Source organism: Sorex fumeus, unplaced genomic scaffold (genome assembly GCF_029834395.1).
Source record: "Sorex fumeus unplaced genomic scaffold, SorFum_2.1 ptg000131l, whole genome shotgun sequence".
Taxonomy (NCBI): domain Eukaryota; kingdom Metazoa; phylum Chordata; class Mammalia; order Eulipotyphla; family Soricidae; genus Sorex; species Sorex fumeus.
The window spans coordinates 38,608,907-38,627,727 of NW_026606188.1; the positions used below are offsets into that span (position 1 = coordinate 38,608,907).

Genomic DNA, 18,821 nt, shown 5'->3' on the forward strand with positions numbered 1-18,821 from the left:
ATTATAATTCCACCAATATTAGCAGTAACGAAAAACATAAATGATTTTAAAGTATAGGATCAAGGTCTCAACTGCAATCCTAAATTTAATTGTTTGACATCACCGTGAAAATATTTTAGTATCCAGAAATAATTTTACCCTTCAGAAGCTCACAATTTATACCTTTATATTCAATGTTCCTTAACTTCAGCTGTTCCACAAAGTTTCCACTGTCTAACCATTTGACCATTCAGGGTTATTCTACTAGAACCAGTCCATGCATTTGCAAGCGGTTCAGAAAGTTTGTCATTATCAAACCCATTTGACTTAGATCTGAGTAAAAAAAAAATAAAAAGCTCCTCTCAATGCTTTAAAAAATGTTTTTGTTCATTTTGTATTGGATAACATTGGGTTGTCTTTGCCCCTCCCGAAGGGAGCTAAGGTTTACTGAGTTACTCACACAACAGTGCCCCTGAGGCACATCCAATTCCATCAGGCATTAATAATCCTATATTGCTTTTTCTTTCCTTTATGTGCTTCACATGGTTTATTTGTATAAACACCTTTTTTTGTATAAACACAGAAAGACAGTTGATGCTATGCTTTTGTAACATGGGAGTTAAATGACTCCAAATAGTATTTATTCCTGGGCATCCATCATATTTACTTGACTTAAGCCTCAGTTACCCTTTCTAACACCCCCAAAAGGAGGGTCCCAGTGAGGGACAAAAATGGACCCAGGGCAAGCTGCAAGCTACTCTGGCATTGGAAAGGGACAAGCTAAGCGCTGTAAGAAATACAATAAATTAAGAGCATGGTCATGGAAAAACTCTGTCATGACCCAAAAAAAGAAATAACCATCTGAGATATATAGCGAGATGTCCCCATGAAGAGCCAACCTTTAAGCTTAAAATATCTCTTACTGTGTTCATACAAAATAACTAGAAATATTAGTAAGAAATAAATTTACCATGATTGTTTAAATGGATTACTAGCTGAGGAGAGGAGAAAGCAATACGCCTTAGATGGGATCCCACCCTGGAGCAGATCTCCTAGTAATCTAGAGTGCTGAACCCTCAGATGAGATTTGTCCTTGAGTTAGTCTCCTAGAACTCCCCTCCCACCCCCAACCCCCTAAGGAGTGGCTTTACATCTGTTTGCTATTATGACAATGCTTAACCCCACCTATGTGTACCCCACCCTTCATAATTTCTATATAACTATGCTGTAAGGGGAGAGATGGGACTACGGCGGGGAAAGGAGTAGAAATTATTATGTTGCAAGGGAAGAGGTTGAACTGCACTGGGGAGGAAGGAGGAGAAATTACTATGTTGTAAGGGAAGAGACTGAACTATGTTGGGGAGGAGAGAGAAATAAACAGTCTACCACCACTCTCACTTCCCTTCATTCATCTGTCACTATTGACTGCCCTGGGGAGGCCACTCTCAGCCACCAAACACTTGTGTCCCTTGCACCCATGCTTTTCTGAAACTCAATTCACATTTCCCTGGGTGGGCACAAACCACCAACCTTTTGGTTAACAGCCAAGCCTGTTTCTCTGATTCCCCATTCCTTCATCCATCTGTCGCCATTAACCAGCCTGGGGCCCTGTTTCTCTGTTCCCCCAGTCCTTCATCCATCCGGTTGCAGTGGGGCAGCTAAGGGAATGATTCTCAGCCACCAAAAGCTCTCGTCCCACGCTGCCAAGCTTTTTTGAAACTCACAATTTTGTATTTCCTCAAACTTCAGCTTTCGTTTCCCCAAAAGAGAAGTTAAAAAGAATTTCATGTACTTTAAAATGTGTATGTAGTGTCTGTGTGGGGGGTGGGGGTGGGGGTGGGGGTGGCACCACAGGGGTGTCAAATAAAGGAAAAAGAAATATTTCTGGTATTTTCGGAGCCAACACCTTAGAGGACTGTGCACCTCACTGGGATTATAGTTGTTGGTTTTCTTCAAGGTTTTACTTCAGAGTCAGACAAGAGTATCGCCACCCCTTTATTAGGAGGCATGGTTTTCAGTTCCTTGCACTTATAATATTTTATCCTCTATGACTTTTTTTGGAACTCAAAATAGTTTGAATCAAAGTTTGCAAGAGGAAATAAAGAAATATTGGAATCCAGGCTCTTACACAAATTTCTATTTTGTAATCCTGCAAGATGGAAGGGAGTCAGGTACAGAGAAGACTGAAGACCTCCAGATGACAGCCCAGGCACTCTGGGCGAGCATTCAAAGCCTCTGTCCCACTGAGCAGTGGCTTTGCCAAGCTGCTTCTGTTTCAGCATATAATCTCCTCTGTTTGTTTCACATTTGTCATGTTTATTCCCAACGCCAGGCAAGCCAATGATTTGCTTGCCTTTAATTTCATGACCAAAATACTGTATCTTCAAAATTGATTCATGTCTTACCCAAACAGTCTTCTGAGGAAACACTAGCACCTTAATTTAAGACTAAGGGTAAACTTCTTGGTGTAATTTAGTTTTTCCATTTGTGAGCTGATTTTCAAAACACAATTACATCAGCAGGATCAATTACCTTGATCTCATGATTTCTTATGTGCCGAAAATCGTAAGTTTATACCCACTCCAATATAAATGACCATCCATTTTATTTTAATTTGGGATGGCGACATCTGGCTATGCTCAAGTCTTATTCCTGACTCTGAGTTCGGGGATCATTGCTGATGGTGCTCAGTGGACCATCTGTGGTTCTAAGAATCAAACTCAGGTCAACTATGTGCAAGGCAAGTGCCCTACCTGCTGTACTATCTCTCCAACCCCTATGGCCACCATCAGTTTTGTAAAGGTGATCTCCCTTACATTTTTGTATAATGTAAATATGTTTAGTGTGTATTTGATGTCCATATAAGTAGTAACAGGTTACAAATAATTTTTACATTTTTTTACAAATAAAAAGTTTTAAAAAAGCCCAAAGACAATTATTTGATATAGACACAAGTAGTAATAGTAAACATTAAATAATCTGAGGTGACAAGTAGCGTCCAAATATGACATTCAATGTGCATCTGCTAAAAAAACAGGCAGTAGGAGTTATTCAAAAACTCCAGCATTTTAGTAATTCATGCCTTCTCCAAGTCTCTGACCTAAGTGTCAAAGTAGAAAGAAGAACAACAGAGCATTTCCAACCTCCAAAATTTAGGAGCGTGTCCAAAAAACAGCAGACTATATGGAACAGTCACTAGTCCTTAGACATCAGGCCCCAACAGACAAGTAAAAGGATTTGGAAAATAATCCTACCCTTTCAGGGGCCAGAAAGATAGCTCAGGGATAAAGGCATTCGTCTTGTCTATGCTAACCTTGGAGTGACCCCAGAGTAGTTCCCTGTGCACCAATGGGTATGACCCCAAAAACAACAACAAAAATATATACATACAATGCTATTCTTTCCAATAACCAGTGGGAAAAAATAACTCTAGATAAAGTTACCCAGGGTTGCCTTTGGTTTTATTCTTGTTTTTGGTAGTTTTGGTGACATGGACCAAATTCAGAGTATTAGAAATCTGAGGTCTGTGTTCTACCACTGAGTCATATCCATGGTTCCTTCCCTTATTCTCACTTAGTACAATTAATTCTAATCACATTTGCACAGCGGTTGCTTTTTTGTCTCCCTTTTTCGAGGGGCTACATCCAGCAGTGCTCAGAAGCTACTCCCAAATCTATGCTGGGGGGTTGCTCCCAGAAGTGCTTAGGGACCATGGATAGAACCTTCCACAGGTTCCCAGAAGTGCTTAGGGACGTGGGATAGAACCTTCCATAGGCAAAGCCTGACCTCAATCCACTGAGCTCTCTCTCTCTCTCTGGCATTGTCTTGGGGGTTTTGTTTGTTTTTTGGCAAAGCCATCTACATGTAAAACTTAGTTATATAATGTAATTCTAAAATGCAGACACCCAGAGCACCTAAGTCACAAGCTCTTTGTCCTACTCCAGCAGAATAAGAAACAGCATTTGGTTACATAATCCCAACTGGAAAAAAAAATATTTTAAAGAATGTAATTACCTTTCCAAAGTCACGAACATCAAACAGGTCAAAGGCCTCAAAGAGTTCACTCTTTCTCATTCCAAATGTCTCACAACAGGCCGTAAGGAAAGTCCTTATATTCTTCAAACAGAGGAACTGAAGAACAAGAAATAACTATTAGTATTTATTAATGACTCTGAAAACTTCTGTCAGAGAGAATTCTATCGCAATGACAAGCAATAATCAACTGGATTTGAGGTCGCTTCCCATTACACTCCTATTAATTTGGCACCCCTTTCTTCCAGGCTCAGCTGAAACGCCTGCGAACAAGACAGATAAACTTTCTGCTCTTACGAAACTAGGATTTTGTAAGAAAGGAAAATAAGAACAAACCCATTAACAGCAACACAAAAGCAAGCAAATATTTTTATTTTCATATGATGGTTAAGTACAATATAGAAAACTAAATCCAGGGGGACGGAATGGAAGTTCTATGGGAGAAAAGGAATCAGGGAGTGCACTTCCAAGGGCTGGTTGTAAAAATCTTCACTAAAAAGAGCTCTGTTCTGCAGAGACATGAAGGTGGGGAAGGCGCAGCCATGCAGGATGGCACGATGGGGTAATCCAGCCTAAAGTGGCACTTAGAGGAGAGGTCTGTGACATGTGTCTGAGATTCAATGCAGAGGGAACAGAGTAAGAGACAGAAAAAGGCAGTATAAGCCCTAGAAGGGTCCAATACAAGGGCCCCATTACTCTGGCTGTGATGGGATCCTTCAGCTGCTGAGTATTGAGTAAGAGGAACTAGAGAGGTCAGAGCCATTGTACAGCAGGTAGGGCACTTTCCTTGCACACAGCTGACCGGGTTTGATATTACCCCATATGATGCTCTGAGCCCCATTAGAGTGATTCCTGAGTACAGAGCCAGGAGTAAGCTCTGAGCACCACTGGATGTCGCTAATAATAATAATAATAATAATAATAATAATAATAACAACAAACAACAACAATAATAAATTTTTAAATAAAGGGAACTAGAACAAGGGTGGGGACAGAAAAGGCAGAGAGGAAACTGGCAATAATCCAGGCAAGAGATGACTGTGGGATCATAAAGTATTGTTACCTTTTGCCTCTGTTAAATGTCACATGCCTTATAGTCATGCAAAGGGATGCGTGGGAAGCAGCAGATATGGGGCTGCGGATAGAGAACATTGAAGCTCAGGATACTGATGTCTGGAGATTTTCAGAGGATACAGATCATTTAGCCACGATATTATCTGAGCTGACCTAGGGAAAAGCAGAACTGGAGGGCCAGGGATCAGGTAACCCTCGGAAGTCAGGAAAGGAGGAGATGCACCAGAGTATCAGTGAGTTACTGGTGAGGAAGAGCAACCAGAGAGAAGAGTTCTCCCTGACGCCAGTAAAGTGTTTACAGGAAGGAGTTTGATAGTGTTTCTCTACTGGTGACAGCAAGATTTGCAGAGGCTCTCCATCCAATCTGGCAGTGTGAAAGTCACATCATACCCTGACAAAAGAAGGTTTGCATGGAAGCCTGGGGTGAAAGAGGACTTGGAGCCAAGTTCAGCAGACAAAGAGAAGAGGAGGAGGAAAGAAGGGCTCCAAGGAAACCTGCTGCTGCAGGGATACCGGGAGTAGGAAGGGGGAGCAGGGGAAAAGTAAGGGGTAGTCAGAGAAAGAGAGGTCAAGGAAGGGTTATTTGCAAACAATGAAAGCTGTTACCACCAGCTTCTATTCTGATGGGAATAAGATAGTGAAGAATAGGCCTCCACTAGACACTCAGGACAGGTCTTTGCAAGATGTGCTCCTCTGGCATGTGGGGTATTTTGAATTGCAATCAACTGAGCCTCTGCAGGCTCCAAGAAACTTTAACTGCTCCCTAAACTACACAGAGTAATAAAGCTGGGGGTGGGGGGTATCATGCAAATTCAGGAGCTAGACCAAAAGTTATCTTTCCATAACATAAAACAAGCTATATGGGAGGGAAAACATCAAATGACAAAGCATCTACTTTCATCATTTGAGTCCCCCTCCTCTCTCCCTCTTGCCCTGGCCTCCAACCCACTCCTCAGCTCAGAATCATAACCCCTTCACTAACCTTGGGACTTATGGCTATGTGGGTTCCCCATATGTATGTCATTAATTTTTCCTCTACATATCTAATATTTATTTGATTAATCAACTGGTCTGAGAAGAACCCAAGAGACTGGGAGAAATTTCTTCTCTTCCCCTGTAACTCGCCCGCACAGCAAAGCCTGGCAAGCTACCCGTGACGTATTCGATATACCAAACATAGTAACAACAAGTCTCACAATGAAGACGTTACTGGCCCTGCTCAAGCAAAATCGATGAACAACAGGAGGACAGTGCTATAGTGCTACTTAAATGGATCTGGGGTTTCTATGTACTAAAAATGAAATCCTGTTGTTCTGTTGCTTTTTTTTCACATTGTGTCCTGTGTGTGTTTTTCTTCTTTTCCCTCCTGTGAATGTTGCTGCGTGGAGCACCCTCTGCTCTGAGCTCAGCTTTTCCATTTGAGCATCAAATTCCTTCCCCTTTTCCTGGTCTAGGACTTTATTTGGGGGGAACTGTTTCTCCTGCCTGCACAACCAACTTGCCTCTCTCTCTGTTACAGGGGTAAGGTAAGGTAAAGGTAAAGGCCCTCCCATTGTTCATCGATTTGCTCGAGCGGGCCCAGTAACGTCTCCATTGGAGATTTTGTTGTTACTGTGTTTGGCATATCGAATACATCACGGGTGGCTTGCCAGGCTCTGCCATGTGGGCGAGATACTCTCGGTAGCTTGCCGGGTTCTCCGAGAGGGGCAGAGGAATCGAACTCGGGTCGGCCGGTTGGCTGCTTGCAAGGCAAATGCCCTACTGCTGTGCTATCGCTCCAGATCCATTTAAGGTTTTTTTTTTTAAAGTACCCTGAAATCAATTCTTTTTGGAATTATTAGATGCAGTGTCACAAATTTTTAAAAAAATATATTATGAACCTTCAATAAATGTGAAACATATTAGCTGGTTACTGCACTTCATTATTTAAAGCAATGTCTGTTCTTCTTGTTGTTACTTTACTTTTCGTCTTGTTGGGTTACCTTTTTTTTAAGCCGAGGAAAGCACATTTTCCTTCCTCTGGATTCAAAGTGTTTCGATTGTTTTATGACTTAACTCAGATGCAGTTTTACCCTTTACTGGAATACTTCTCAGAAACTTAAATATTTCAGAAGGGGTTAAAACCACAGGGGAAGTATCATCAACCCTGAGCAGCATGCAGGCAGCAACCAATCAGCACATGCAGTTACTGCTTTCACTTTAAAAAATTCATAAGAGACCTTTACGACACAAAATCACTCTGCATGTAGCCCTTCCACATAGAATTGCTTATTTACAGATTAAAAGCCTTGCATTCTGCCAAGAGAGACAATAATTACTCTCTTGGGGATTATGCAACTGCTCTCTTGCAATATTTTTTGTACATAATTAAGTGCCCAGCTCATAGCTCACCAAGGAACAAAGCATAATTGCACGTGCCGCCCTCTGAAGTTCCTCAGCAAGCCCCTTCACCCCACCCCCACCGTTCAGAAAAGACAGCGGCAGACTGACACCAAATGGCTTTATTAATTCAGAAAAAGCAAGAATTACAACTAAAAGCTATATATAATATATATACATATATATATATGCAGTCACCACTGTATTTTTTTATAAAAGGTTTTCAAACAAGTCTTCTCACTTCTAGAATTAACCTAAAGTTTACATGCCCATTAACTAGTTCAATTCCTTTAAATTCTACAAATATATACTGGATTTGTAAAAGGTCACTGGAGCGCTTCTTGCCTTTCCAAGAAATCCAATAACCCCCTCATAAATTTTTCTTTTTTTTTTTCTTCAATCAAGTGTTTCAGCATCTACAATATTCTAGTTTGTGGAAACACAAAATTGAGTGTTTTGTTTTTGTTACAAGATGTCACTCCACTTCTCTACTCATCTCAGATATTTGGGATTATTCAAAATTCTTACACAAACTCTAGGATCACACTTGGGGCCCGCTGGTATCTAGGTCCATGAAGGACAAGAATAGAGTTGCCGTGGATAAAGAGGAACTGGATGCTGGATAAGCCCTGAGCGGTCTGTCCACCCACATGAGGCCTTTGCTTTGTGTTCATGTTGAAACTTTTCTTTTTTCTTTTTTCTTTAGATTTCAAACCAAAATAGAAGTTTAAATAGCTCAAAGAACATTCCATCTATTCAATACCTGCACTGCCACATATAGGCTTTTGTACGTGAACCTTTTCTCTATTTATAAATTCTATTTTGCTAAACTACTTGGAAACACATTTTACTTTACCAAAAGGACATAGGCAGCATCGCATCTCCTTCAGACACAGTAAAACACAACTCCAAGGGTTAAGGATGTTCTCCTGCATACCCACTACCATACCATTACCACACCTAAAAAGTTAGCATGTTAAATCCACGTTATCTAACATTCACTCTATAAAAACTCCTCAGTTGTTCATTTAATTTGTTTACATTATTTTAAAACAAGTCATTGAAACCCCACCCAATCTAGTATCTAATTACTTTTACCTATTACATTTTGATGCCTGATCTTTATAGCAGATTTTTATCTAAAATCCCTGCATTCTGTAAACTTTGCATGACATTAGAAGATACTAAAGTTTAGATCATCCCATTATTACTCATACTAAGCTTGATAATTTGCTTAAGACAGGTGTGGCACATCTCTATTATAAATACACACATCCTTTATGTTACAAAAATATCTTGGAGTGATAATTTGGTACCATCTGCTGTACTTTTTCTAATAATTTTAAACTAATGATTTAGAATCCACTGATAATTCTTCCTTCAATTTTACTGCAGTAAAATTGTGAGTAGTAAGGAATCATCTACTTAGGCATAAAATATATCTGTTTCTCCCACGCTTCTTAGCTGATATTCTGACTCAAAAAAGTTTCACCTGCCCTTCCCTCCACAGAATTTCTACTTATATAATGTTTAATGACCACAATTATTCATTTTGATGTTCATAATGTCTCAGTTTGGCCAATGGTGACCCCTTCCAACTGGCCTATCCTCTATTTGACATGATTCCATTTGTTTTCATTTTCTAAACTGTCCAGGCCTACCTCATTAGTTTTTCCTCTCTAGTTCTGAAATCAACCATTTTCTCAAGCAAATCTTTTTCTGCTTAAGTGGTAAATATGGTAAATAAAAACAGGAAAGACTGAAAAAGACAAAGTCTGAGCATCTGGCTGCCCCCAGAGCTCATTGTGGCCAATTATATCAAAGAAACCAATCGCTCCACCCTTTGCTTAAGCATGCTATCATCTGAAACAGAAAGATTTAAGGCAACAGGAAATCCTAATGCAAAGAAAGACAAATGTGAACGTTAGCTTAGTGGGTCTCTAAGGTAATTCTCAGAGAATTGTACAACTGTCTTTGGGTAATGCCTAATAAGCCATCTCATAACTCACTCTGTTAAGAGAAAAAGGAACTTGAATTTAGAGAACATGACTAACCAATATGAGAATGTTTCATGTCTAGAAACATGCTTGGTATGTTGGCACATTGTTTCATTATTATGATTTTTTACATGATTCTATTACTAGAATCAATTTTAATGTCAAATTACTATCTGTAATTTCTTAAGATTTTAAGATGTCTGAAAATCCTTTACAGAATCAGATGCAATTTAAAAAACTATGCTGTTAAATAAACAAAATTTGATGTAAACCTGGTAAAAAATTCCAAAGGTTGTTTTCAAAAAAGGAAAAAGCATTAATGACATTTGTATTGACCCACAAAAAGGCACAGAATCACCATAACAGTTCTGAAATAAAACAATGACGTTGTATGCTGACTTCTAATTATAACTATTCAAAACTGTATAAGAGAATCAAAAATACACACCAATCAAGTAATAGAACTGAGATTCCAAAATAAATCAACATACACTTATACATTTAATTTGCTAAAATTAACCAAGAGTATGCAATACAGGGAGGGGGGTAAGCCTCCTCAACAAATGATGTTGGAAAAATGAATAGCGACATGCAAAAGAATGAAATAGACCACTATCTCAAACCACACATAAAATTAACTCAAAATGTATTAAATACCTGGATGGAATGCCTTAAAACACACAAAAAAAAAATACAGGCAAACATTCTATGATATTAGCTTCACCAATGTCTTTTGAAGACTTGACAACAATGTTCAGGGAAACGAAAGCAAAAACTGTACTGTTACTTGTACAAACTAAGATAATTTCTTTCATATAACTTGAAAGAAATTATCATTGAGATGAAAAGACAACCTACTAAATGGGAGAAAATATTTACACATCTCTTACATCTGGCAAGGGCTAATATATAAAGCAGATACCAAACTCAACAACAAAAAATAACCCCATGATAAAATGGGCAGAGGAGCTGAATCTACATTGCTCCAAAGTAGAGTAATGAACAAATGGCAAAATTCGCATGGAATAAAAGATAATGTTCACTATCACTTATTGTCAGGGAATATAGATCAGTTGACAGTGACCTCAGATGGGTGGAGACAGTCTATTAAAAAATAAAAGATACATACATTTCTATGTTGACTCCAACTCTATTGACAACACCCAAGACATGGAAATTACTCAAGTCCAATAACAGGTGAGTGCACAAAGATGTGGTGTATACACATAAAACAATAACATGAGAGAAGCCATAGGCAGAGGAATGAAATCCTGTGTTTTGTGACAAAATGGATATAACTGGAGGGGATTATGCTAATAGGTCAGAGGAGGATTGATTTCATTCATATGTACAATTAAAAAAAGCAAGAAAACAGAAGGACTCCTTGGATGTGAGCTATAGAAGACTATTCTCAGGGAGGAACATAAAAGAATGGAGGGCTCAAGAGATCTACGGAGGAAGAATCTGGATATTGGGTGGTAACAGTGCTAACATACATTTGAAGAGGTGTAGAAAAAACCTCCTAAAATATATGCCAAAGTTGTAAAGCAACTTCACTTCATAAAGCTTGGGTCAATAAATCTTTAAATTTTTTTTTTAATTTAAAAAATTTAAAAAGTCATTCTTTAACCAGAGATAGTTTGACGCATGAAGACAATTATATCTTACTACTTACAACCATAGCTTATGTCAAACAAAATTATACATATTTTCTAGTCTATTTTCTAATGCAATAACTATAGTTTTAAAGATTTATAATTTAGATTTTAATAAGCAGAATTGAATAACTAAATGATCTATACGAGACAGTTGCCAATGTAAGGTTATAAAGGTCCAAATAAAATTTTCCCATTTACCAAACATAAATGAGGTGCCTATTACATACTGGCATCACAAAATTGGTTACCGATTTATTATTTTATTAAATGCATGTTAATTTGAATGAAACTTCCAACAACTGAAAATGGTTAAAAACAGAAAGACCCAAACTGTCCTCAAAAACAATATTCTACTAGGCAGAGGATATAGAAAAGTGAAAGTACGATTATGTAAGAGCATGATAACTGCCATAAGGAAGACATTCATAGCTTCCTTCGGTGTCCTGGACTGTGAGTTCAGTTTTGTGAGATAAGTGATAGATGAGATGAGTTCTGAAAGATGCGTGTCAGTCACACAAAAAGAGAAGCAGCCAATGTTCAGCGGAGGAAAGGAAACTGGCAGGCTTGGAGATTAAGAGGTATCTGAGAAAATAACATGTGTGAGCAAGACATGAGACAAGGCATGAAGTCCTGGACACCGATGGTCCCGTGCCCCATTAGACTGTTGCAACATGACTTTGTTAAAAACCCTTTTATTGAACTGTCTGTCCCACATAGACAAACCAAGTATTGCCAAGTTACCCAAGCCCCCTGATAAATGCTTGGTAGGTGCCCTGTAAAAAAAAAAAAAGAAATGGTGAGGTTAAAAGATAGCAAATTGGGGGCTGACTGATAGTGCAGTGCATAGGTCTTGCAGGCAGTCAACCTGGGTTCAATTCCTAGCATCCCATATGGTCCCCCAAGCACTGCCAGGAGTAATTCCTGCATGCAAAGCCAGGAGTAACCCCTATGCATCGTCAGGTTGACCCAAAAAGCCAAAAAAAAAAGGATAGCAAATTGGAAAATGAAATACTTAGCTTTATATTTTATGACCATTATTATAGCAGTTTTGAGTGTTTTCTATAAAAACAACTGTCAATCTAAACAACAATATGAATCACAGCATTTTTGTTCTATATATATACACACACATATATATATATACACGCACACTAAGGCTTAACATAGACCCAACTTAACATAATTGTATTTGCCAAAGGAATGGAGTTGTAATTCAGAATTCAGACATTCTGACTACAGAATTGTATCTGTAATCTGTTAATCAAGTTCATATTTGCAGTCTTCCAAATTAACTATGTTTCATTTCTCTTTATCAGGTTGATAATGTGGGATATTGGTAATAAAAGGGCAATTAGGATTCCTTCATAATAACAATAAAAAATTATGGCAATTCAGAATGGTGTGGTAGAAGAATGGAAAGAATTCTAAGGGGTAATACTGAAAGGAAATAACTGGTAATTGAATGTGGGTGGAGTGGAGAGAGCAGGGGAGAAAAGAGAATTAAGAATTATCCCCTTAGGAGTGCTGGGAGATGACTCAATGACTAATGTGACTGCCTTGCATGCATAAAACTGTGGCTTCAATTTCCAATGCCGCCCACATGTACCCAGTGTAATCCTGGCAGCACAAGTGACTCTGGCACATCTACAGGGTACAACTACCAGTGAGCACCCCAACTGTAAAACTGTTAATACCACAACTCAACAGTACCGCAACTCCCAGCCAGCACCAGGACCTGCTGTCTAACTCCTGACAAGCATCACAAGCAAATGGCCAAGTGCCACAACCAAGCGTGTGTGTGATCTCCAGTCAGGGCTATAGTCAGATCAACAGTGGGAAGGAAAAGGAATAAGAATTATAGCCACCTAGCTGTGGTGCACACTGTAGGGATTGTGGAGGCATTCGCTGAAAACAGGATCTGAATGAGTATACGAAAACTAGTCACAGATTTAGCCAATCTATTTTATACATTAAGGTCCATTAAAGCCTCTCAAGTATATCAAGTGAAATATTCCATTAACATAGCCATCATCTTGAACCACCACATTCCCACCTCCACTCAGACATTCTTGGGCAACCTTCTTATTTATTGCAAGCTTGACTTAAAACAAATTCATTTAATTTGATGTAGCTACAAATAACCTCCAAAGAAGTTTGTCTAAGACATCCTAAACTTATTCATCAAGGCAAAATGCTGTAAATTAGAAAGTCCTTCAAAATTACTAGGCAACCATCCCAACAGAGAAAGCTGGGGGCTTTTCAAGGTATGGCCTACCTCATTACCACTTCAGTGCTAGCAAAACTGATGTCGACAAAAGGAAATGCTTAAAGGTCAGGCTGCTGAAGTTCACTGCAAACTCAGAGTCTGTTGCTCTATTCCTTTCAGAAAGTGGATGGTTTCCCTTTTCTGTGCAAGAGCTGTTTTGACATTTGTCAAGGATATGAATGCAATAGGATCACTTCCTTTTTTCATCTGAAAGAATACTTCTTCCCTAAAATCATTTGCTATGTGGAACTAGTTGTGTTAACTGAAACTACATACTAGGAAAAAAAAAGCCCTGAAAAACCATCACATCTTATTGTGAAGTTATTTTAAATCCAACTGAGAATATCTTGTGAGAAGGTCAGCAATTTCTATACATCACAGTCTGAGACTGACTGCAATTTTTACATAAATTGAAAGTAAAACTTGACAGCCAGGCTATCTGGTACCTGGGTGAGACACTCATTGTCCCATATGGAGAAGAGACTGAATTTGAGATTCTGACACAATTCAAATTCTAAGAGGCTGTTACAGACTGATTGATAGTTTTGAAAGGCACAGAAGAAGCAGCAGCAAGGAAACCACTTGCAAATATTAAAGTAGAGAAATGTTCCTATCAGTTGAGTCTCAGCTTAGACATCATCAAAAACCCAGTGCCCTTCATTCTAACTCCTCTTTCATTGCTTTCCAGGGGTACAATCAGCCTACATAGAACTAAGAGGCAAGAAGAGATGGAGAGGAGCTATTATCAAATCTCCCTTACTGGGGTTGTCTATTTCTGTCACTTTCACCATGTTTTTCCTCTACTTTCACATATTTCTAAAATGAAAGTGCTGTATTTTACATCTTCTGAAAGTTAAAAAAAAAAGAAGTCTGATTATTCTGTGCGTGGATTCTCCTTTGTCCTTTCCCACAGAAACCAGTAGTCTTAATGGAAGGATCATCATTACTACTGGTCTAGGAGGAAACTGTGTCTATAGATGGGCTCTAAATTATTTTAAAATTATGCTATATTTAGTGCCAATTCAGGACTACACAATATCTACGAATTATTTTCATTTTGCCCATATTATCGTAAATACATGAAGACCCTTAAAGGACACTCAGGGAAAAAGGAAAATACATTTAGTTGATTCAGTACTCAAATCACAAAATCAAAACATCCCTAATCACAGTTTACATTCTGGTTATCTAGGTTGGCATTAATATTTATTGGACGAACTATTTAATAAAAACATAATAATTTGTTTAATGTTGTAAGATTTTTTCCATTTTATCCAACAATGAAGTACACTCATGAGTTATTTGTAACTTTATTGAAATGATCATGTTCATAACTATAAGGCTAAACTGTAAAAATGCAAGAGTAAATAGTTTTACTTAGTTTAACCTGGCTCACCCCTAGGAAACCTACTCTGAGCACATCTATTTGCATAATTATTGCCACATGAAATATTTCTGACAGCAGTAAATACATTAATTTTATCTGTGACTCCCAGACTTTTTATTAAATTGATCAATGAATGATAATATTATTTATATCTACCTAAAAATAGAGACGTAGTACAACAGGAAGTGTGCTTGCCTTGCATACAGGTTCACTCTGTAGCACCCAATATAGTACCACAAGCCAGAAGTAAGCCCTGAGCCCTTCTGAGTGTTGCCCAAAACCAAAATTATTAAATTAAAATTTTAAAAAGGTAATAAAAGAGAAAAATTAAATAGCCATCCCTTGGTGACTACATATGTTTATAGTATGCTGTCAGCAAATTCTCTCTATGTGAGATTGTCTTAACTAAATTACAAAAGAAAAAAACGCTCTAAGAAGTTGATACTTGATCATTATAAATATAACAATATTTATAGTTACTGAACAATTAGATTCATTAGTTTCCTTTTCAGTATTGCTGCCAGTGTCTGATGTGCACTCTATAGTGACCAGCTGATGTCCAGAATCCTTGGGCAGCTAACAGCAGAGCACACACCACACCCCTCTTATGCTTCCATCTGCTCTGCTGCTCATTAGAAGGGTGATGGGAGCCTCCCTTATTATTAGGCATTCAGGAACTCCCGCTTCAAAGGTTATCTATCAACACATCATTAGCCTGTGGACACAGAAAAGGTTAACTAACAATGTTCTAATACCCTTATGTTTTCAGTTCTTGCTGAAAAACAATACCTGGGAAGAACAGAGAGCAAAATTAACCTAAATCATCTCTTTTACTCACTTCATTAAGCTACTAATGTCAGTAATGCATGTCACTGTCTTTAATGAGAAAAAGTAGTAATTATTGCTGTCCAAAAAGAGACAAACATATTAAGAAGGGCAAAATTATAAAGAAAAAGCTCACTCAATCTACATTCCAAAGAAGCCTTATTGCAAGACTCTTGAGGGATGGACATTTTCTTTTCTGCACAGATAATAAAGAAGTATCAGAATTCAGCAGCTTAAAAGTAATGGGGGAGTGGCGAGCACACCCAGAGGTGCAAATGGGCCTATCTTGGCTCTGGACTTGGGAGCCAAACCTCATGGAGCTTAAGGGCCCTTAGTGGGATTCAAACCAGATTTGTGGTGACAGCCATATGTAAGCCAAGTCCCTTAGTTTCTCCAGCCTGGAAAGTAAATTTAAAAAAAGAATGATACTGATATAGGTTTAGCAATATAAACAGAAATAGTGATGATGACAGCAGAAGTGGCAACAGTAACCAAAGTGGCAGTAATGGTATTACCAGCTGCTCTCTGGGTGATGAAACACCAGATCCCACAGGCCTGTATCTAGTTAGATGCCAACTACCCTTCCAAAGCTGCTGGATTTCAGAATAGCACACAGTCAAAAAGTAGGGAAGGAGAATCATTAATATTGTGTCCCTGAGAAGGAGAGGAACTTGGGTGGCGCTTCAATCAACACTTGGGGTGGCTTATAATCCATGCTGCTTTCAGGGAGGGAAGACAGAGAGTGAGGGAGCATGGGTTTACACCCAGGCTACTGACTGCCAAGTGTGGGATTTCCCTACAGAGTCTGGCACCGCTGTGACAGACACTGTCCCAAGAAGGAGAGCTGTGAGCATACATCCTGCCCTCTACATGGATGACAGTCTAGTCCAGGAAGAAATAAATAGCTGAAAGAACCATTTTAATCTCCAACTAACAGGTACAAAGCACCTGACTTAGTAAGAGCACAAAAGATGGACTCACAAAAGATGAAGAGGACAGGTTGAAATTTGTTTCTCCAGGAAATGACTGAATTGAGTGTGTTAAGTTCCAGAGAAGGTCATGAGAAAGAGTATGATGACAAGCTAAGGTCTGGAGAAAATGAAGTCATTCACATGACCTCAGCAAGGAATGCAGTAGAGAGAGAGAGCACAGCGATGAGGAATAGGTACAGGTTACAACCACACTGAAACTCAGAACCATTTCTCCAAAAGGGACAAGGCACTGCCTCACACTCTTGATTACTTGACATCCCGTTACTCATCGATTTGCTCCAGTGGGTACCAGTAACATCTCCAATTGTCCCTGTCATGTGCTAGTGTAGCCCAAAGGCGACTGCTCATTCTAGGAACACGAAGAGCCTCAAACCTACCATCTAGGGTCTTGGCGAAGAAGTCTGACCATCTCATAATTGGGTGGTCACACAATCTTTTGACGTTCCGTGGAAACCAGTCAGTAATGGCTCTAGTCCAGTGGTCGTCTACAAATCTCATTACATGTCCAGCCCATCTGATTTTCGATGTCTTGGCAAACGAGACAGCATCCCTAATTCTTGACTGTTGATGGATGTTGGAACTCTGGATTCATTCTCTCATTTGAGTGAAGCATGATACTCCAAGCATAGCTCTTTTGATTCCTCTTTGGGAGACCCAAATAGCGTTCTCATCCTGTTTTTGTAGGGCCCAGGTCTCTGAGGCATATGTTAATGCAGGAATAACAGTGGAATCAAAGAGACGTGCCTGGAGCTGGAGGTTCTTCATCCTCTTAGCTATTTCTTTGATGCTCTTGAAGGCGTTCCAAGTGTTCTCTTTCTCCGGCATAATTCAGGAGCCAGGTAATTCATCATGTTGACTTCTCGACCTAGATACACATTAAGTGTTGCATTTGGAGATGTCCATTCTGTTGAGAGTGAATGGACCATCAGAAAAGAGACTTTCTCATAAACTCTGTCTTCGTGAGATCCAGCTGTAGTCTGACCTTTCTACACTCACAGCCAAAGTCGGCCAGCATTTGTGCTGCTAATGTTTGGTGTGATTAGAACGGTATCATTAGTGAAGCAGAGGTGATGTAGTTGCCAACCATCTATCTCCACTTCCATTCCTTCCCATTCCAGTTCTTGCATGACGTTCTCGAGGGTGGCACTGAAGAGTTTCAGTGAAATGGTATCACCCTGCTGAACTGAACCCCTCTCTTTACATGGGTGATCACTTCTTTGTAGAATGGTGAGATCCTGCTAGTGAATCCATAATATAGCTCACAGAGGATCCTGATGTATTGAGTTTGAATGCCCTGATTGGCTAGAGCTTTGATGACTGCTTCCGTCTCAATAGAATCAAAGGCCTTCTTTAAATCAATGAAAGTTAGACAGAGTGGCATCTTGAACTCCCGAGAAACGTCAATGAGCTTGTTATCGTGTGGATATGGTCGATCATGCTCCTTTTCAGAACCCGGCTTGCTCGCATGGTTGTCCTTCATCTAGTGTTCTGCCAATCCTATTCAAGATGACTCGAGTGAACAGCTTGTAGACGACAGACAATAGGCAGATTGTGTGATAGTTGCCAAAGTTATGGATGTCTCCCTTCTTGTACAGTAGTACTGTCCTGTTGATTTTCCATTGGAATGGAACCTTGCATTCAGACAGGTAGCATATGAAGAGCCGAGCCAGTGTATTGCTGAGTACTGACAGCAGATTCTTCAGGTGTTCGGGTCTGACCTTGTCTAGGCCAGGTGCTGTTCGCTTCTTTACCTATGAAATGGCGTGTTGGATTTCGAGAGGGAGAAGTTGGGAACGACATATCCATCCTGCAGAATTTGGTATGTAGGCAGGTGTACATGGCTATTGAAGAGATCTGAGTAGAAGTCATGGATAATCTTCTCCATTGCCCTTCTGGAAGATGTGATAGATCCATCAGGACATCAGAGGGCAGTCATCTTGGTCTTGTAGTTGGCGAAGGACAGGCAGGAATCGCAAATGCTTTTCCTGGCTTCTGCCACATCTACCAGCAATGCTGCTCTTCTCTCTTTGAGGTCTTCCTTTATCATTTCTGTGCACTGCTTTGCAAGCTAGAACATTTGCTTTCAGTTGCCTGAGGCTTGTGTCATGCCACGTTGACTAATAAGCTCAAGAATTTTTGAAGACAGGCGGTTTTTTGTGGCTATCTCTCTCTTGGCATTCCTAGCACAATCATGGAGGTGCTGCACCAGTTGATTGTATTCCTCATCAATGT

The 18,821-nt window shown here is 39.4% G+C and overlaps 1 protein-coding gene across 2 annotated transcripts in view; it reads right to left on the reverse strand.

The window, feature by feature from the left end:
- Positions 1-18,821, reverse strand: part of VAV3 (vav guanine nucleotide exchange factor 3) — a 397,225-nt gene that overhangs the window by 305,396 nt on the left and 73,008 nt on the right. For both annotated transcript variants that reach the window (XM_056139015.1, XM_056139014.1), the window contains exon 2: positions 3,994-4,110. In XM_056139015.1, the coding sequence (XP_055994990.1) occupies positions 3,994-4,110 (117 nt within the window). The remainder of the gene's footprint in view (positions 1-3,993; positions 4,111-18,821) is intronic.